The sequence below is a fragment of the Spermophilus citellus genome, assembly GCF_964194105.1.
Source record: "Spermophilus citellus genome assembly, chromosome: 12".
Classification (NCBI taxonomy): domain Eukaryota; kingdom Metazoa; phylum Chordata; class Mammalia; order Rodentia; family Sciuridae; genus Spermophilus; species Spermophilus citellus.
This window is the reverse complement of record NC_138198.1, coordinates 108773987-108796127: the sequence shown is the minus strand read 5'-3', so window position 1 is coordinate 108796127 and position 22141 is coordinate 108773987. Positions and strand designations below refer to the sequence as shown.

General features: G+C 41.3%; 1 protein-coding gene across 1 annotated transcript in view; it reads right to left on the bottom strand.

Moving 5' to 3' along the window:
• DCC (DCC netrin 1 receptor) overlaps window positions 1-21055 on the bottom strand; it is a gene marked incomplete at both ends in the record, with an annotated part of 1098829 nt that extends 1077774 nt beyond the window's left edge. The window contains one exon of the mRNA XM_081263478.1: window positions 20965-21055. Within this exon, the coding sequence (XP_081119604.1) occupies window positions 20965-21055 (91 nt within the window). The remainder of the gene's footprint in view (window positions 1-20964) is intronic.
• Window positions 21056-22141: the final 1086 nt, after the last annotated feature.

Genomic DNA, 22141 nt, shown 5'->3' with positions numbered 1-22141 from the left:
CTTTTCCTTCATATACGTCATGGTTTAATTGGGAAGAGTCTTTATGTACATTAGCAAAATAACATCAAGCCATATCTGATTAGTGACAAATTATGAGAATAGGAGGTAAAATTCTTCAAACTTCAGTGAGTTGGGACTTCAGAGACATAGATGAGGTCATGTGGGGTGACCTCAATGAAGAGAAAGGAAATGAGCCAGACCTTGGATTATTATTTCTGATCTCGACACTAATGAGTACACTTGGCCCTTTGAAGCAGATTTGCAAGTTACCCAAAAGAGCTGTGTTGACCCTGACTGCTTCTCTACATACCATCATTACTCTACGGGCAACTGACAGCTCTTAGAATATGGCAGAGATTTGAGTGAGAAACATGCTGGAACTAGAACAGTACTTCTCAAAACTTAGACTTGTATATGCATCACATGGGGATTTGTTTAAAATGTAGACTCTGATCCAGTAGGTCCGGGATGAACTCTGAGTTTCTGCATTTCTAACAAACTCCCAAGTGACATCAAAGATCCTGGTCCACAAGCTACACTTTGAGAAGGAACATACAAAAGAGCAATGGGAATTTCTGAGGCCTTGGGGCTACTACCATTTTTCCTCTACATGGAAAGCACTAGACAGGCATGTCTAACACTTGTCTCTATTGGAAGGAAATCTGCTTTGAAGAGACCATTTTCATCTTAATCATGTTCTTTGGTGTCTAACTAATAGGGCAAATATCAAAGATTTTTGTTTTCAAGATCTACCTCTTTGCTTAAATAGTGGAAGAAAACACAGCTAAGTTTTTTTTTTTTAAAGAGAGAGTGAGAGAGGGGGGAGAGAGAGAGAGAGAGAGAGAGAGAGAGAGAGAGAGAGAGAGAGAGAGAGAGAGAATTTTTTTAATATTTATTATTTTTTTTAGTTCTCGGCAGACACAACATCTTTGTTGGTATGTGGTTCTGAGGATCGAACCCGGGCCGCACACATGCCAGGCGAGCGCGCTACCGCTTGAGCCACATCCCCAGCCCCACAGCTAAGTTTTTAAAAATATTTTTTTCAGTACTTAGGGATTGAACCCAGGGGTGCTTAATCACTAAGCCACATCCTCAGCCCATTTTTTATTTTTATTTTGAGACGGGGTCTCACTAATTTGCATAGGACCTCACCAAGTTATTGAGGCTAGCTTTAACTTGCAATCCTTCTGCCTCAGCCTTCCAAATTGCTGGGATTACAGGCATATGCCACTGCACCCAGCTCACAGCTAAATATTTTTATGTAGTGCAAAAGTAAACATTAACTTTTCTCAAGTTTCATATTAATTGTATGGCAGATAGAAAAAGAGACTTTCCCTCTCCCAAAAGTGACAGTAAAATCAATAACAGTGGTTGGCTTAATCATCTTTCTCTGACTCATACAATTCCATAATATTTGAAATTTTTACAATAGAAATACATGCACTTCTATGCAAAAATTATAATAGAGTAAGGATGTAAATATACATAACATTTTGAGAAGTCTAGGTTTTCATCTCAATATGGCTGTCAACTGTATCACCCTAGTAGAATCACTTTATACTTCTGTGACACCGTGTGAGACTGATAAGGCAACTGAGTATAGGCTTCAAAATTTGTAAGACATAGGACAGACTCAATTAGTTTTAAACTGTGAGTTTTAGGATTAGTTTATTTTTACATGCATTTCATAGATGAATACGCTTACCCAACTCTAATCATGAATAAAAACAATGCATTCTTACTAGCAATCCCAAATTGGTGCTTTCCTTTCTAGCAGTTGGAAAAATAATAAAATGGTTCAGGAACTGAACATTTGTATCCAATTTCACTTTTGGCTTAGTTAAGCAAAATCATCATCCCTGAAAAAGGCTTTCGATGTTTCTCAAACAAGTTTCTTTGTTGAAACAGCTCTTTTCATAAAATCATACAATAGTCTCTGATTTTTTTTTTAAATGATGCACCATCTCTTTAAGAGAAAATTGGGTTATTGATTAATTGATTATATGCTGCTCACAAATGCCAACTTAAGCACAAGTAAAGAGACACTATTGAATGTTCATAACTCAAAGCCTGCAAGAGCACGCTACATGGGTGCACTATTACCATCTCCTATTTTAATGAAGACATAGCACAGCACTTTGTTGGCCTAATTTACACGATATATCAAAACGATGTGAAATTCCCTTCCACTACAATGGGAGAGAAATTGCAACACATATGTGAATTACAGAGCTTAGCCGGGTTGTTAAGGTAGGGCATTAGTATTCCAAAGCCGCTGCTGGGGTATTAGTCTTTTATAAGGTGGCAGTGGATTTCTTCTTCAGAGGAAATTAAAGTGCACAAAGCTGTCTCATAACTTGTTAGTGAAAACTGTGACATTTGAAAATGATTAACAGAAAAGTGAGTTTTTATTTAGATACTCAATAATCTAGAAGTGTCTAAATAATAAATGGCTCATAGGAAAATATCACCCATTTGAGAGGAAAAGTGAATATTATAAACATAATAACAATAGCATAATAACAGCTTCTACCATTTGTCTAGGAATTAGAGCATAGATTTAAGGACAAGTGTTTTGGAGCTAAGATTTGAATCATATCGCTGCAGTGATTGGGGAATTTTGTTGAACTATTTGGAGTCTCACTCTTCCCATCTGTAGAAGGGCATGATGTTAGTCTCCCACTCACTGTTTTACTTTGAGGAGTAAATAACTTAATATGGGACCACAGTGTGGCTCAATGTGACAGAAACCCCACCACAAGAGTTTAGTTCCCAAACACAGGTTTAGTTCCTGGATGACCACACACCTAGAAGGAATCAGTCCCAAGATGGTAGAGTGACTCAAAAGGTCACTGTTAGGCAGGAGAGTTAGCCATGAACAGGTGGTAGAAGGAAAGGCCAATAAAGGACATACATCAGGCCTATGCACCAAGAAAAATCCAGAAGCCATAAAACCCAAACCATGGGGAACCTTATCTGAACAGGCAAGCATTTGGGAATGAGGCCCGGAATGTCTAACCTTCCCCAAGCTGAAGAGAACTATAATTCCTTGAGGATTGCTGAGAGCCATTGCCAAGTAGGAATGACTGACGCATGGCAATTTCTTTGTCAGCCTACTCCATGTTGCTTAGAGGAAGGACTCTCCATTGTGGAAATGGGCTTGCCTTTGGACCCAGGTCATTTGCAGTGACATTGCATGTATGCTTGAGTAAAGTGACCTTGCTCAAGGACCAGGGCGGATCTGGGTTTAGGGCCAGGTTTTAGGGAGTATCCTGCTCCTTGGGTTTAGGGCGGTTCCAGGTTTAAGGTGTACCCTGCTGGGAATAGGGAGTATCCTGCTGCCTCAGGCACACCGCTCCTTGAGTTCCCGTTGAGTTCTCGTGGGATTCAGGGAGTATTGGGGATTCAGAACGTGGATTTCCCCAGAACGTGCGTAGAGTGCCGGTGTGTTTGAATCTACAAGGCTGTGAGTGGCTCATGATTTTGTGCCCAGCCAGACTGCGGCAGAGGATAATAAGATTATTATAAGATTATAAGTAATAATTATGTTACTTATAATCCTGGGTACCTTAATTAAAACAGATAAATTCACGATGGTGTTCTGACAAAATGCCATCATTATCTCTTGCAGCCAATCCCCTCTTGTTAGCAAAACTAGATCACAACCATCCTCTTAGCCAGAATATTGAGGTCCTCACAAAGGAAGTTATTGAGGAGTATCTAAAGAGTGATTAACCAGTAAAGGGGGTACAGGGAAACTGAGGCAAGAACAAAGGACTCGGTTTCCTTAAAAACTCCAGCCCTGTGAGCACCACACCATGCTCTCTCAGAGACAGTTCGTATAGTCCCTGTGTTGTAGACAACCCTTGATTCTCACTCTATTAAACTTTTGCTTGCTGCTCTGTTCAGCTCAAATTCTTTCTGGCGAAGTCACAGGAACAGCACCCAAGGACTGCAGAGGCTGCCTGGACTCAACCCTGCAGGGCCCCAGCTCTGTAACACCACCACAGACTCAAGCTTCTTCTCTCTTCCTCCTGGTCACCCTTAACAGGTGGCCTAACACACAACAGCTGTAAAAACTTCAGGCCTCACTCCTGCCTCCAGACAGAAAGGAGGATGCAGAGAGGAGGAACAGGGCGGTGCTGGGGTCAGGGGCTGAGCACTTCCCTGAAATCTCAGGGGGACTCCTGACTCCACACCATTCACCAGAACTCATCACACACCTGCTCCTGGCTGCAAGGGACTCTAGGGAATAGTCTTTTAGGTGGCATGTTCTTACTTAGGATAAGGCATATTTGAGTGTTAAATAAGAAAATAGGATAGTAACAAATACTTCCTAAGCATTATCTGCCATTTCACTTTAAACCAGTTCCATAAATCTTAGCCACTATTATCATACTACATTTTTTTGTCCTTTACATTTTCCTCAGGCTCACCTGAGGTGCATGAGTCCAAAAAACAAACATTTCTATAAGTAGCACTTAAATCTCCCCTGGATAACTGAGGTAGCAGGAATGGCGGGGGAAACCATGTTGGGATATTCTGACAGTAGACAGAGTAAGCTCAGGCACTGGGAAGGTTCTGGAACTTTGATGGCCTTACACAAAGCCTACAGGAGCAGTCTACCACAGAAGTAGTTGCTTGGCAAGAGATGGTAGTTACCTTGGGATGTGGAAGAAGTCCATTAGTCAGATGTGTGCCATGTGCCGTGCTCAGCAGAGGACAAATGTTTACGGCACACCTGCTGGGACTCCCATGATTATGTAAGGGAGGCACTGAAAGGGGGGACTGGTGATCATGAGGAGGAATTTAAATTATGTACATGTTGATTTCTGTGACAGGACTAACGTAACACTGGCATAATCATACGAATGCTTACCTCATGATGAGTAATATGCTACATAATTTATATGCATTTTCTCAAATCATTTTATAAACACTCTCAAAGTATTATTTTTCTGCTTTATAGATGAGAACACTCAAGTACAGAAAGAGGTAGAATACTTTGCCATGATTCTGACATTTAAAAAGTTCCAGGACTGGGATATAAACTAAAGTCCACCAGATTCAAGATCTAACCCTGAGCTCAAAGACTAGATCAATAAGCAGAGAGCTACCATTATTAGTACATTCATTTAATAGTTTTGGTTATAATCTGATATAACTTGATTTAGTTGCTTGCTCAAATTGCTCCAGACTTGGCCATGGAGAGCTTTTTCCATTAGCTCCTATGTCCCTTTGACATATTCTATCATTGTAGGTTTCATTTTTTCTTAAAAAACAAATAAGCAAACAAACAAACAGGAATGGCTGGCACTAAAAGATACTCAAAGCTTATCTTGTATATGTTTTGCAGAAGTTCTAGAATTGGCTATATCTCCAAGGAGCTCTGATTCCTTTTATTGGAAAATGGTATTAGAAATCAAGATCTGGGTGATAGATGGCATTGTATGTTTAGTATACATGCTTCCAGGGAATTAAAATAATTGACTACCCTTGCTTTGAAAGGTGTCCAATATATACTGGTGAAAACACGGAATAAATTCCAGATTTGGGCTTTGTCCTTCCAGAACAAGTAATTTCTATGTGATCTTAAGTACATAACGGGCTGCCAGTTTTCATAACCTCACTAAGAAAACATGTGAGATGATTTAACTATTCTGCTCACTTGAGAGAGGTATTGGGGGATGAATCTATATAATCATTTTGAAATAGAGCAACATTATCATCATCTTTCATCAATTATGAATTATCACAACCTTGTATGACTGAGTATTTTGGGAGAAACGACAAAGGAAATGTTAAGTTGCACATTCTGGACTGGGTTAGCTTCCCTTTTGCTGTAAAATGTACAGATAATCTTTGATGGAATAACACTCTTGATGCATTAGTAATAAAGGGTTTTGGCAACCTGAACCCAAATTCACTATACATTTTGAAGCTGTGCTGAAAGAAAAAAGATGGAAACATTAATTTCCAGCAGAGACTTACTCAAGCCATGCAGGGCCCTAAATTTGCTTTCTCAGCTACTAGATTTCCAAGTTTGAAATGCAGTACATGATGGCATCTGTCCTTTACTGAGCAATTTGTCCTTTTGAGACCTCCCTAAAATTATTAGGAAAAGCCTTGCAGGCAAAGCCTCTTCATTCTAAAATTACATTATTTATGCTACCACAGTTACTTCTCAGATGACCTTGGAACTTCTCTTTCCCTTTTCTTTCCAGAATTTCTCTCTCTCTCTCTCTCTCTCTCTCTCTCTCTCTCTCTCTCTCTCTCTCACTCACACACACACACACACACACACACACCCTTACCTTCTTGGGAAGAGGCTAGTGTGTCCACAGAGGAACATTCTCCTCTCCTCTCCAATTAACTTGCCCACCAGTCTCCACCCCTGCTTATTCATGAAGCCTTGCCAAAGCTGTTCTTCTCATCCTCTCCTCCATCTGTACCCCACTCATTTGGTTCTCAATAATATGATAATATTTTGCCTTTTGAGTCTACTCATCTTTTCTTGCATATTTAAGTGCCTAGGTCCTATTCCTTAATCATTTTTGTTAACTCAAAAAGGATGATAGCAGGGCTGGAGATGTGGCTTAAGTGGTAGCGTGCTCGCCTGACATGCCTGCGTCCCGGGTTCGATCCTCAGCACCACATACAAACAAAGATGTTGTGTCCGCCGAATACTAAAAAAATAAATATTAAAAAAATCTCTCTTTAAAAAAAAGGATGATAGCAGCTTATTTGTATGCTTCTTATATCAAACAGAACATTAATAAGCACCTGTTGATTGAATGGATTAAAATAGAAATAGTTTAGTGCTCATTGCAAAAATCTTTAGGTTAATGCATTTTTTAAATGTCATGTATTCTGCAACTTTTTCCCCATTTTAAGAATAAGAACCCTGAATCTTCATGAGGGCCCTCCAGTTAAATCTTGATAGAGCAGAGACTTCCTTCCATGATGTCCAATAATGCTTCATGGTGCCCATTCTTAGATTTGTGATTTGGGGCCTCTCTGGGACCCTGTTTCTTCATCAATAGAATGAGAGACACATGTCAAACAACCACGTGGGTCATTTTCTGCCAAACAAAGCTGTGAAGTATAAGTTGTGTTGTTCTCATCCAAGATGTCTTTCTTACCTCCTGGTCTTCTCTTGGTTTCCATTGACTTCTACAAAAATAACATTTTAACTTTTTGACACATCCAAGTTCTCAGGAATGATTTTTCAAAGGCAAACACAGAGTCTAGCCCTGGAATTACTGTATATTAAGTAATTATTCACTTATTTTACTTTATTCTATGTTTAGACATGTGTTACATTAGAACCAGGGCTTAAGAAGAGTGAATTTTCTAGACTTCACATATCTGCATTTTAGTATCTGCAGGATTTCCTTGATTTTCAATTCCTCACAAACACTCGGAAAGTCATCAATAAAATTATTAATAATAGCATGCAGAGAAAAAAACTCAAGCACAAAGAAGGGGGAATTTAAAACTCTCTGTAGTTAAAAGCTAAGAAATTCTGAAATTTTCCATATCTTTATCTGAGCTTTGTAAGGCTCATGCACAAGAGTAACTTCAGATTCTATGCAAACCTGAGAACAATCATCATAAGGAAATCAAGTAGTTAATAAACTCTACTGCCAACAATGGAACACAGAAGAAAAGTGTTAAGACATGATGTCACCAATAAGTACATTATCAGACCATCTTCAAAAGACAGCCTGATACTGAAAATGAGCTGCTTCTGACAAAACCCCTTCGGTTTGGGGTAGCAACTGTGATTCTGCCACAGGATAGAGGGTTAGGCCTCAGTGACCCAGGCATCATGGATATGGTTCAAGTTGTTTCTGCACCTCCAATCAGGCACCCATCCTCTCTGGACTGTTGGGACAGTGCCCTCCTATTGAGCCTTGCTACCACCCCCAGGTATTCATTCCTCCCTGTGGCTAACAGTGTGCAACCTCACGTGTCACTGCCTTACAGAAACCTCCAGGATTCTCCCTGTCCTCATTTCCACCATAGGGACCTAATTTAGGTTGATAAACCATACAGTCTATCTGAGACTGTCCTGTTGCTAACTCTGTAAGTCCTGCTTCCTAGGACAACCCTTGGTTCCCAGCAAACAGGAACACCTGGTCGCTCTCTAACTGCTCTAGCACCCAAGGCCAGAGCAATGATGCTCTCTCGTCCCATTTCTTTCTGTGCATCCCACTCTCTGCCTAGGATTTTGTTCTCCCTGTCTTCACTTCACTCTTTCCTGAGGATTGATTAGATTCCTTTTCCTAAGCTATAATGCCCAAGCGGCATTTTTCCCTGAGAGGCAGTTCACCCCTCTCTAAATAGGATTTGACTCTGGGGGGAAAGACAGCAGCCTTACATAACCTTTCACAAAGCCCTACTCATTTTCTACCAGGACCAGAAAGGGCCTACAGTTCACGAGCTAAGCAGAAACTTCTCTCACCAGGGGGAACACTAGTGATTTTCATTCAGATTGATCTGCTAGCACAGCTGAGCCCCACGTCCGCTTCTGGTCGACTCTGGTTTGGAGCATGCCAGTTAGAGCTCATCTCTCTGCCAGGCTGTGCAGAGCACAAGCTTCAAACCCTCCCACTGAGCCAGCTTTACAGCTTTTTTTTTTCTGTAAAGCTTGACTCTTCTGTATAAGCTATGCTCCCCTCTCCAGCCACAGAGGCCCAGGCAAAGGAGAACTTGGTCTGTTTATGCCCTAAAAACTATTTCCAAAGGAAGGCAGGGTTCAGGGCATGGTTTCACTTGGAGAATGTGGGTGCCATTGCTCTCAGCACGGAGTTGCTGGCAGAGGAGCCCAGGGCTCCAGGCTTTCGGGTTCCCTGAATCTGGGTATTTTTAAGGAAAAAGGAGAGTGGAGAGAGAGAAAATACGGAATAAAAACCAACAGACCCTTTTAAAATGTGCCATCTTATCTTGAATGTGGGTGAGAAAAGAAGAGGCAGATGGAACACCCAAAGCACATTTTTAAGGGTTTTTAATCTCAAGGAAAATGAAACACACCATTGACCTCGGTGAAATATATTACCTACTCAACCTCAAACCAGAAACTTCTCTGGTGTTGGCACAGTTTTACCATTGTAAGACAAGCTCCCAAAGGCCAAGCCCTCCAAGAGGCTTTGAACTAACCTGCACAGAAGGGGAGTAGCTGAAGGTTCCTTAAAATTGTGAAGCCAGAGAGTCAGTCAGTCCCCTAGGGCAGTGTTTCTTTGTCACCTGGGGTTTAATCCCTTTGGTGCGGTCATGACCCGAGTGTCAGCATGCCCTGAGTGTCTGCATTTGTAACAAGCTCCCAGGTGATTCAGGTCCAGGCAACACACTTTGAATAGAAAGACCCTAGGACTCTGGTTCTCAAACTTAGCTACATGTTAGAGTCAACTGCGGGGATTAAAAAGTCCTCGAACCCGGGCCCCACATCAGAGATTCTGAATTAACTGGTATGAGGAGGGCATAAAAATTGATATAGAGTCATGAAGAGAGATACTCCTATAGAGAGATAACTCTGGGAACAAATTATACATGGTACTGAAACAAACCAAGAACAAGCTTCTAGGTGTTCATGCCGAGTGGGTGCTGGATTGACGAGTGTGTCGGAAACAAATATGGTTAACCAGGAGAGAGTTAATAAGAGATGATGGTTTGGATGCAGAATCCACAGGAGACATGTTATGGGCTGCCAACTTTGATCAGTATTACACTGTGTCAGGACCTTTTAGCTGGACCTATTAGCCTGTAAATCCAGCTAAGGCATGAACCAGGGCCCGTTGTTTCATGTGCTTGATTTTAAAATTGCCACTGGAGTCTGACCATCTTATTTTATTTCTAAGTCTTTAAAACTGCAGCAATGGAATTGAGGAGGACTCTAGAGTGACCTCCTGCCCTTGTGAACATTGTGTCTGTAGACTATCTCAGAATTAATGTATCCCTTATTAAGATCATACTAATAGTAGATAGCACTTACGAAATATTTATTGTTAAGTCACTAGAATAGATATTTTACATATCTAACTGCTGGAGTGATGTTATCTCCGACTTAGAGTGGGGAAGCAAAAGTTGCGTTTGTGTCCACTTTACAGGTGGGAAGGTTGAGGTCCAGTAAGTTTAAGGCCTTAATCAAGTCCACTAGTCAGCAGGCTTTTCTACCTAGCTGTTACCTCTCTCATCATGACCAAAGACCGTGGGACTATGGGACTGGTTCGTCTGCAGAATCCAGCAGCTGAAGGCAGAGTGACTCAGTGGAATAAGTGGTGCTGGGTCCAGTGACATGGAAAGGTCACAAGTCAATGACTTCTGAATGAGCTGCAGCTTTAAGGCAGAGAGAACACTTATCATATCTTACAAAGTAGTTCTGTAGAGAAAACCTAGAGGAATGGAACATATTGCAGAGAAAATCATCTATCATGGTTTTCAAATCTTAGATTTTGTTTCCTTTCTTAAATCACCAAGAGCCATCAGGCACACAGTTTGCAAGAGGCCACAGTAAGAAGAAATGTCCCCATGCCAATCCTACTTCTCCAGACAGCCGAAGTCCTATCTCCCTCTGCTGGGTGACCGTGGTCAGAGTGGAAGGGGCCTGTTGCACGAGTAGTGTTTGCCTCACTCTTTATGTTTTATGAAGTCTCTCTCCCTAGACGACATTACTTATGTCCACGTGACCCCACTCTAAACACTCAGGATACACAGGCTCCCCAATTCACACCCGACAGATGAGAAAATCAGCGCAAAAGCTGTTTATGTAATTTGCTTAAATTTTTAAATGACTGTGCTGAGATTAGAGAAAGCTCCTTAATATGAACTCATTCAATTTATCCAACTAACATTTACTGAGTATGAGAAGCTTCTACTGGTAGAGGATCTTAATGTGTTACCACACTATTATGCTTAGTACTCCTGGCACAGATAACGTGCATATTTTGGGGGTTCACTATCCTTCCTCCCATCACAGGACCTTGGCACCCACTTTACTTAACTTGGCTGTCTCTCCCCTCTCCCTTCCAGAACACCTCCTTACCTAAGTTAACTTATCCTCAGGCATCAACTCAACCACAGCTTCCTCAGGAAACCTTCTCTGTTCTGCTTTTTGGATCTCTTTCTTGCAATAGTTTCTTTCCTTTAAAGCCTTAGCTCATTTGAAATTATGAGTTAGTTAATACGTTTACTTAATTAGCATGTTTATCTCACTGGGATGAGCTCTGCCACCACCTTAATACTGTTGCTGACACACTCAATGAGTAGAGGGGAAAGGGTCATGGAAGGGAAGGGGTGTATTTATAACAACCCACAGTTGGATCTGCAGAGAAAAAAAAAACTATGATGTCCACAGTTTCTTCATTATTACTATACCTATAGCTTGATTTCAACATGATTGACAGCTCTTTACACCCACTTGCTTTTTTTTAATTCCATCAATCTAAGGATACAGGGATGAGAGAATTATCTCCCTCAGACCATCTGGCTAATATTAATATATTAATGATATAATGCATAAACATTGTAGTTGATATCTTGCAGTCTGTCCCACTTTGTTGGTATTCTTTTCTTAATGAGCACTTTGTTCAGCCTTGTATCCCACTTAGCTGTGTGTGTGCTTGTCACCTCCGCTTGAAGATGAGCCCTTGGAGGGCAGAAATACATTGAAACTTTCCATTGCTTTTCTCGTATCACTGGGCAAATGCTCTGTAACTAATACCTTGACTCGAATACTTGATCTTATTTGTTCCTTATAATACCTCAATGATTATATAAGGTATCGATAGTCCTACCTGGAAAATGAGAACACGAGTTTGGGGAAACAAAATGTGTACAGCTGGCTATATCACAAATTATGGACCATGCTGAATCTGTATTTTATAATGCACGACTTGAGAGTTCTTACTTAGAAGAGCACATTAAATTTGGGGTCCTTGATTACCAGAAAGATATAAACAAACTAGAGGGAGTTCAGGTAAGAAAAGTAAACATGATTAAGCTTCTGGAGGGGTATGAGGAAGGATTAAATGAACTAAATATTTATAGTCTGGCTAAGGGAAGACTGAGGAGGAAGGCAAGCATGATTGATAGCTAGAATTATTCAACGCGTCAGCACAGAAGAGACAGAGTCACTAAAAAGAAGGAAAAGAAACCAGGAGCCAGACACAGGATTGCAGGGAAGAATATTTAGAACAGGACTATCTAAGATGAACTGTGAAATAAATTTTTAACAACAAAAACTGATTCGGTGCTGAAAAGTTTCCCAAGGGAAAGTTAAGAAACAATCCCCGGAGATGTCTCAAATCAGCAAGAGAAAATAACTAGAAATTGTCCTGCAGGGAACAGCTCTGCCCAGACATTAAACATGAAAGGGAAAGCTTTGCAGATTTTCTCTCTAATTTATATTCTTCTGGGATCCCACGAGGCTGAGGAAAGATGTGGGAACAATGGATTGAGGACTGAGTGCCGGGGGTTGGCTTAGATGTCACAGCCTTGACTCACATCTCTAATGAGTGGGCACAGAAGGCAACCCACTAGAGAGCCCACTCCAAGCTCATCCAAGGCTTTATTTCATCCAGGGACCTTCATTAACCTGCCTCATGGGAGTAGGTGAAATGATAATGAACCCAAACGAAAACTGGAGAGGAGGGTGCACATGTGCAAGCAAAGAGGTCCCGCTGATCCTCACAGTCAGATATGCATCAATCCAACAACCATCTTGGGTCTATGCATTTTGCTGTGTTAGAAACACACCCAAGATCAAATGGTGAGAGTAGGGCTTTTAACTCAGGTTTGGTGTTTATCATGACTCAGTCATTCTTTGGTTTCATTATATTCAAGGGATTCATAACGTGCCTCCAATTAAGCCTGGCACCCCAGCATCTGTTTCACTAAGAGTGAGGCTCTACATGGACAAAGAAACAGGATAAGTCAGAATACTGACAAGGTAGGGGTTGCTCTGTATAATCAATCATCAGTCTTACAGTGGCTAAGGATCTTGTTTCTAGACCAAAATCAGAGTACTTTGGGAAGATGTTGGAGTAAAGCCTGGGCTAAAGTGAACATGATACAGCATTTAGGCGACAACTTGCTACAAGTTAAGACTACTGAGGACATCTGTGCCTGAAGGCAAAAGGTTGCTCAGTAGGAAAAACAAAATAACCACCAATAGTATTCCCATGTAAAAGCAAACGGATGTTCAATTGAAGAAACAGAATGACAGAATTATCTTGCTGAAATCACAAATGGCCAACAAATTTATGGGAAAAAATGTTCAATTTTATTAGCAATCAGGGAAATGCAAATTAAACCCATAATGAGATGTTAATTCACATCCACCAGATGAAGGCAAATTAAGCAAATGAAAATACCAAGTGTTCATGGAGACAAGAAGCAAAGGGGACTTTCATATGTTCCTGGTGGGGGTTTTAATAGATGTGATATGTCATTGCCTTCTAAAACTAAAGATGTCTTTGCCGTGACTAAGCAAGTCTACCTCTAGGTATGCACCTTAAATATGATGGCAAAGTTTTACCTGGGAACATGTATAAGAATGTTCTAAGCAGCATAACTGACAATAGCAAAATTTTGAGTTCCCAAAGTTTATCAACAGGAAAATGGATAAAATTGTGGTTAATTATTACCAAGGAATATCATACAACAGAGTGGTTGAAATGCAGTCATACATATCCATATAGATGAATCTCAAATGCTTAATGCTTAGGCAAAATGCAGGTCATTATATCTCTTTTATCACAACCAAGTACAGGCAAAGCAAAATAGCATACTGAAGATGCAAGAATTTGCGGAGAAACTCTACAGCAGACAGTTATTCATTATCACAGAGATCAGAAAACTACTAATGGACTCAGGTAATTGTTGCTTTATTTTTGTTATGATTTTTTACATATATTATGTGTATGTAAAGTCCATAATTTAAAGAAATCATATAAAGTTGAAACCAGTAATATAACTAGAATTGATCTAGTCCATACCCTCATTTAATAAAAAAAAATTTTTGCTGCATAAAGAACAAATGGTGTGCAAATTAATATCAAATTTCAGAAATGCTACAAACCCATTTGTTAAAATGAAATATCTCTATCAAGTGACTCTATTAAGTGACTCAGGTCCAGATTTAGACCCAATCTTACTTTAGATCCAATCTCAACAAAACTTTGTCTCCAATTTCTTAGTCAAAATTAAAACAGAAACAACAACAGAAACAACAACAACAACAATCTCAGAAAAAAAAAAACAGAAAAAAAACCAACAATATTTGGGAGAAGTCTTAGCTGGACATAAGGAAGTAGATAAATGTATCATAAAATGTATTTTATGAATCCAAAATAAAATTCTTAATAAAACAAAATTAGCAGTCATGGTCATTTCATGGAAAAAATAAACATCTAAATGATGTAGTACTTTCAGAAATCATCCTGATAATATCACATCATATAATAAATGAGTTATAGTGACACAATGGGTCTATGAAGAATGGGTTTAAATCATATTCTACATACTTCTTAAAAGACAGTTGAGTGGAGAAATATTTCTAAAAGACAATGGAGAAATTTGTGAAATCTAAAAATATTGGGGCTTCACCAGAAATTCAGTTACTAAGACCAATGGCTTGAGTTAATAATATTTATATTATCTGCTTAACTCCCTTATTCTCTTATAAAAATGTAAATGTGGTTTTAAGAACATTTTAGATAGTCAGAATAAAGTTATATTGATAAGACCTCTTATTAGGTCACAATTCACTAAGTTGGTATTTTCATTAGATCACATGATAAAGATTCAATTAATTCAGCGGAACATTTTTGTCCTAGATACTCTTAAGAGTAGCCCTCTGGCAAGAACCAATATTGAAAGGATGAGTAAAGGACAAGGAAGAAATCTCCAGGTTGCAACATCACTGTTCAGTTCTGTCACAAGAATCATTGTGAGTGGTCTTGGAGGAGGTCTTCCGACATGGAGGATGTGAAATGACCAAGCAAGAAAGAAGTCACAGAATTTGGATTTGATAAATTAAGCTAAAGCACATAACAAAACTAAGAAGTAGTTTATAGGCACTGGGCTCTGGGAACTTAGCAGAAAAGAGAAACTCTCCCACTCAAGTCATGCCCTAGCTATAGACTTGAAAAATACGATCAATAAATACAGAATGATTTGTGTGTTTCCTGGTTAGACTTTCCCTCAAGAAATGAGAGTTGTGAGTAATATGGTTGTTTGGAACTATTCATAAAAAGCAATATCTGCTGGTATGACTATTGGCAAATTACCATTAATAATGAAAAGAAAGGCCTATTCAATCATATGCATTATTAGGTATTTCTAGGCCATACCATTGGACATAGTTTAGGCATTTCTAAACTATCAAGGAAAACATTTTTACTTAACAGTCGAGTTAAAGGGGTTTGCTTTTAAAACCTCAGGCTAAAATTTGTCAAAGAACTTCAGAGCACTATAATAATTTTGATCATCAATCAGCCAACCTGTATTTATTCACGTTTGCACAGTGCGGAACCTGAAAAATATAAGATAAGGAATCAACACTCTCGTGTGGGAGAAGCAAAAGTGTGATACTAAATTGTGCTGCAATTTACCTGAGTGCTGCAATTATAAAGGTGCATAATAATTTGCATTTTATTTTTTGCTATTACCCACTTGGCATATATAACATGTCATTTTATCTTGCATATTTTTTTATTGGCCTGCAGGGAAAATCTAAGTTGCTTATCCTTTCTTATTGACAAGTTAAATTTCACTTTACCTGAGATCTTGTTTGAAGGAATATATCTAAAATACATAGGGAAATGCCATGCCATGAAAATTATGGTGACATTAAGAAATACTCTGATTTCTGGGGAAAAAAAAAAAGTAACTTTGAAGAAAATTAAAGTTCTGTTATTCCAACCGGGTAACACCTTTGTGAACAAATAACCTCCCTTAGCTAAACTAATATCCTATAGCACTCACTTCGGTCTCTACTTAAAATGGGTGAGCTCTAGAACTGCAATAATTCTCACTGAAAGGCCACAAGTTTGAGTCTACTATGGTAACAGTATGACTTAGCTGTTTTCAGAGTGTAGCTTAACTCTCTGCTGGGGGTTGGGGGGGACATCATAAAAATTTAAAACTTTGTTTTCACAGCAAAATCCTATTACCTTGCAAAATGTTCCACAGCATGTTAAACATAGTGCCCAGTGTGAAGGACTTCCCTGGGCTGCCTCCTATGGGGCAGTACTGATGCTGTATAGCTTAGAGAGGAGCTATGGTCCTTCAGGGGCAGGCATGGAGAAGAAGCAGCCACAGGAGATGGCTGCACGTTTCACTGGGCATTGTGTCGATATTTCATCCAGTTACTGAGATCCCAAGCTAGGATTCATTAAGGTGTAACTATTGTGACAACTCAAAACTCTTAAATCCTTTTCTGCAGCATTGTAATGGAACAAGGAGAGAGAGAAGACGAAAAAGAAGATGCCGTTTACATTCTATGAATTGTAAATGTGCACAGTACTTACCCTTCCACTTTAGGGATTACAGTATTTTTCCAGAACCAAGTGACTTTTTATCTTTTTAGTTAATTAATCAAGCAATCCTCAGCGGGTTTTACTCATTATTCTTTTTACTCAAGCAATGCTAAGGTTTCCTGAAATTCATGTGAAATTTATGCATATGGTTCATCTAAGAGATTATCATCAGAGATAGATTAATCCATCAAAAATTTATAATTAGAGCTGGTAGTTGTGTAACAAATATCCAAAGAGAGCAATGTGATTCTAGTTTGATGTGAGTCTCTGACAACACTGTGGGCCAGAACTATGAAAACTGGAGAGAGCTCTAGCCAGGCAAGAACTCAGTCACTAATGCAATAAAAACTGTCTTTACACAGTGAGGGCTACCACGATTAACCCCAAAATTAAACATTTATAGGAGAAAGCTTGGGGGGTAGAAATCATCACTTCTTTGTGTATATGTGTTTTGGTTTTAGTTTAAGACATTGCTCCAAACAACTGCTTTCTTTTCTTATCATTATACTGACTGGAAAAAAGCATGAGGAAGAAGTTTAGAATGGTAAATTCTCCAAAAAAATATAGTAAGAATATTTGCTAAGTGTAATCTTAGGGCACATTCTGTCACAGAAAGAGATCATCAGTTTGGAAACTTCAGCACTGCCTTCAAACAGGCAGCATGAGGTGAAACTTAAAATTGTTTTGGCCAGGAAGTCGAGATTTAACTCAGGGCTTGTTTCCAAAGGACAGTGGTCATACTAGATTAGATGACCTGACTTGGTGCACCTGGAAACATCCCAGGAGCAAACCACTCTTGCATTTGAAGAATCCCAGACCCTTGGATCCATGCAACAGGAGATACAAGCCAGGAAGCAAAAGCACTTCTCTCATAAAAAATGCTCAACAAACAAATGGAGTGCTGGGATTCCCTTAGAAGGCGCAGTATCATCTCTTCCCTCTCCAGAAATAAGTAAAAACATCCCCCTCCATAAAAGAAAAAAAAAGGAAAAAGAAAAATCATGCCCCCCAAACTCTTGTCAAATGTCCTGCTGGCCTGGAAAACCATACTGCAGCCTGCAAAGAAATGTACTTTAGGAAGAAGTTTCAGCAGAGGTCCATTCAGGAATTTAGAACTGAAGCTCTTTCTTCTCAATGGAAACAAGGAAGTTTGCTGAGAGGTTAATTTGCCAGGGAATAAATGTAAGTCAGACACACTGAGAAGTTATAAATCTCTCCCTGGAAAAAAAAAAAAAATGCCTATCAGCAGTTCAAGCCAGCCCAGCTTTTAAGAGCATTAAAGCAAATGCACTAAGCCTAATATATTCACACATAACACATGTGGTGGCCGTTTCACATGCTTCATAACTCAGAGGGCAGCTGCTGCTGTGTGGGAAATGGATACTGTGACAGGTCACTGGTGATTTATACTGCAGCACTCAACAGAGGAGTGGACTGCTGGCCTGCCCAGGGGCACTGGGGTCCTGCCATGCTCCCTCCACTTAACAGCACACCCAAATGGAGGAAGTGACTTGATTTGGTTGGGTGGGTAAAAAGGTGGTACATGGGGGCAAGCAGCAAGCCTTACTTCATCAAGTCCAGACTACATAAACTTACAAACTATTTCAATAGAATATAATACAAACATACTTGAAGAATTAATTAATTGATGGGTATACCTCCTATTTTATTCATTAACATCTATCATCTACAATTCCCATCTTACCTGAGATTCTGAGACTCTACTTGATGCCTCTGCCTGGGACTCATGCCAAACATAGAAGATGGCATTTTACAAGAGCCTGCTAAAAGCCATGGTCCTCCTACCTCAGCATCAAGTTCTCACCTTATGCTGACAGTGTTCAGGGATGCCCTCAGTTGTGCCATAATAATCTTGCACAAATCCACAGCAGCTTCAGACTTTACCTAGAAAGTGGAAAGGGTCCCATGCTTTGTGCAAGTCTCTGTAATCCTTTGTTACCAATCAACAAAGTCTTTTAAACACTCTGCTGAATGGGAATTACACTACTGGTAAACTGGAGGCTTGGCCTTTTTAAGGGCACCTCCTACTGGTCCTTCCTTAGAGTGAACTATGCTTTCTTTATCACCAATTCCTACCATGTTCCCAAAGAGTGGATTTTGCTACTAAGAAAAAGGTGACACTCAGATTAATGAGCAAAGATGACCAGAGTGATTTGACATAGCCATATCTCTAATGTGCACTACCCTGTGTCCTGGGATCTGGGCAAAGGCCACCACAATTCATTTGCAATTATAACAGAAATGTATTTAGAAGCATAGAGAAGTTTAAAGATAAAGATGGACAAGCTTATCCCTGGGCATATCCCTTGTATGTGTATATTTTCATCTGCTTTTCAAGCACAAATTAATCTAAGAAGATAAACTTTTAAAAAGAAAAATAAAGTAGTAATAAATGATGACAAGTCTCTAGACAAGCAACTTAAGTGGGAGGGGGATATTCAATTAATTTAGAGATTAATAAAACATATATTAAATCCATTACCATTCATCTATCTCCAACCTTTGCCAGACCAAAGTCACTTGGGAAATGGCTTTAAAATACTGTCATGTAATGGACATTGTCCATTTTTGTACACCTTGACCAATGCAATACATTCAGCCAGGGCATTTCAGACCTTCAGTCCCCTTTGGTTCTGCAGACTTCCTACCTAGCAAGGGATGCCCCCTCTGAACTTCCCCTCTGTTGTCCCGGCCTCCCAACCTGCCAGAAAGAGCACAAGTCCATTTTCTGTACAGAGGCAGAGTTCTAAGCTTCGCCGCAGCGTCTGCGGGTCGCGAGGAGGATAATTTTTAAAGACACCTATTTACTACAGTGAGGATGGGCTCCCTGGCCCACCTTCCTTAGGAATAATTGCAGAGGACAAAGCTCTGGGAGAGAGAAGCCCGGGAGGAGGGAACCAGCCCGAGGGGGAGGAGGGATCGTGGGCATAAGAGCGCGCTGCTGCGGGTACCCGCGCACCACAGGCGCGTGCGCATACACACACACACACACACACACACACACACACACACTCACGCTTGCTCTTTCTGGCCAAACGAGGGTGAGGATGGAGTGCGCGTGCACGCACACGGATTCCTGCCCGCGTGTGGCCGCGCCAGGCTTTGGGAAGCTTCGGGCTGGCTGGGCGTTTGACTGCCTCAATCCCTAGCGACCGTGAAGAGGCGCATTCTGTGCTCCAGTTCGCAACCCTTGGCCACGCAGCACATAGCGGGGACAAGAAAGACGGAGCTTAGGACTCCAGGGAGGCTGGGGACTTGGCAGTCCAGATTTGATCCTTTTCCCTGTTAATTTTCAAGGCTCAGGTTGGGGCGCTCCTACCCAAAGCCTGGTCCCTTCTTGCACATTCTTTTCTTATGGATATGGGAAAAGGTCGTTTCCTAAGGGATTTGAATGTTCAGCTGGCGGCTCTCCTCCCCACTAGGCCTGCCCCCAGTACCCTAGCGCCCATCTACTTGTGGTGAAGTTCCGCAAAACGTGTGAACCTTATAATGTGTCACTTTGCTTTTTTAATTCTTTTGGCCCCAGGTCTGTATTCGAAGACTGCAGCAGCCTGGAGCAGCCTTCGGATCCCTCTTTCTGCGGCTTTAGCTCAAATCCAGTCGCCAAACAGTTTTGCCATTTTCAATTAGAAACTGCGTTTGCCAAGTACCAGGGCCAGGGGCTGGCTCCCCAGAATATTAATCATACGGAGTTTTGGAGGTATCCTGGAGATATCTGGAGACTTAGCTGGCGAACTGCATTCACCATTAAAAATAAAATTAAAATTTAAAAAAAAAACCTAAAACGTACCTCCCTCCTTCCTGACAACTCTGCGCTTCCTTGGGTACCAAGGTCCCCCCTCCTCCGAAATAACCCAAACATATTAGCTGTCCCTTTTCAGATTTTCAATCAGCAAGTCCAAAAATCCAAACCAGGAGACGCATGTATTCACATACAAACGAGTCAACCCCACCAGCTACATCCCGCACAGACTTCCTCAAAGACCCCTCAATGTCCTCCTCCTCCGCTGCTTCTGGCTCTCCAATTCGCCTTCCCCTTCGCAGGTTTCTAAGGCTTTAAGGATCCAACACAGTTCCTTTCAACGACATCCCCATCACCTGTCCCAGTCAGACCGCTCTCCAAACCAAGCCAAGTATTTGCAAAAGCAAAGATGAGAGAAGCACTAGATTTTTTTAAAGAGCGAAGAGGCGCCCCTCGCCCCCGCCGCCAACATCCTCCGCCCCCAAGGAGGGGGGAAAGTCTTCTGTCTTTTATCATCTGCGCGGAAATGGGGAACAGAGGGAGCGCCGAATATCTTTTTATTTTACCTCCACCCTAATTCCACTCTCGCCAAATGAAATGAGAAAGGAAAAGGGGTAAGAGGGTGGGCGAGCGACGAGAAGAAAGGAAAGAACCTCTTACCGGTGACTTGAAGATGCGCGCTGAGCAGGGAAGCTCCGAAGAGTACAAAAGCCAGCTTGGGTACCCAAACACATCCAAGACTATTCTCCATATTTCAGCCAACACCTTCGGGGCCGGGGGTCCTGGGCAGCGGCGGCACTCACACACATGCACTCACACACGCATGTACACATGCACACACACGCGCCGAGCCCCTTCGGCTTCCTCCTCCTCCTCCTCCTCCTCCTCGTCCTCTTCCTCCACCTCTTTCTCCACCTCCCCTGTGCCTCTTCTGCCTCCGAAGCCTTTTTCCTTGTCCACTGAGGGAATCAGCAGCAAAAAGAGGCAGCAAAAAGTTCCACTCGGTCCAAGAGATTCCGAGCCCGGGTAAAGTAACTCAAGGAGAGGGAGGGAGCAAGAGAAGGGAAGATAGCTTTCGGCGGGGCTTGCAAGTCATCAATAAACAGAATATCCAGGAGGGACCCAGAGGAGTGGGCAAACAATCCTGTGACTGGACTGGGCATTAAAAGGTTGAGGCTGGTTCCATGTCGTCGGTTGGGTCAAGTTGAAGAGGAAAATCCGCGCGAGAGCTGGTGATGCTGTTCGTTTTGCTTCCAAGAGCTAGGGGACCAAGGGAGGAGAGGCGGGGGGCTGCGGGGTGGAGCGCTCTCACTTGTTACTGGGGTGTCCGCCAGCGGTGTGTGAGCTGGGAGTTGGAACCGTACTATCCATTGATCCGGAGAAGTGAAGGGCTGGAAGGGAAAATGTGGAGACCGGAGGGAAACGAACTGGATCAGGCAAAGATTCCACGCGAAGGGGGGTTGGGGGCAGAGAGACGAAGGCTTAGGGAAAAAAAAAGAGCGGACGGAGGAGGCTTCCAGCAGCTGCATTCGCCTGGTCTACATATCAATGCGCAGGGATGCCCTCTGCGGGCCAGGCGTGGGAAGTCACTTTTGTCAATGAAACCAGCCAACACCGTGAGCGTGTTTTGCAGCAATCATTTCTGACACTCCACATTCAGGAAATTATTTTTATATGACTGTGAAACCTAGGTGGGTGTTTAAGCTAGGGCGAGTGGCCGGGGTGTTTACGTCCTTCCTTGCCCTCAGCATTACTTAAAAGAGAGGTTTTCATTTGGTGAAGAAAATAAAAAGTCACCCAATGCAACTCTCTTCTAAAACTAGTGGGAAACTGAGAT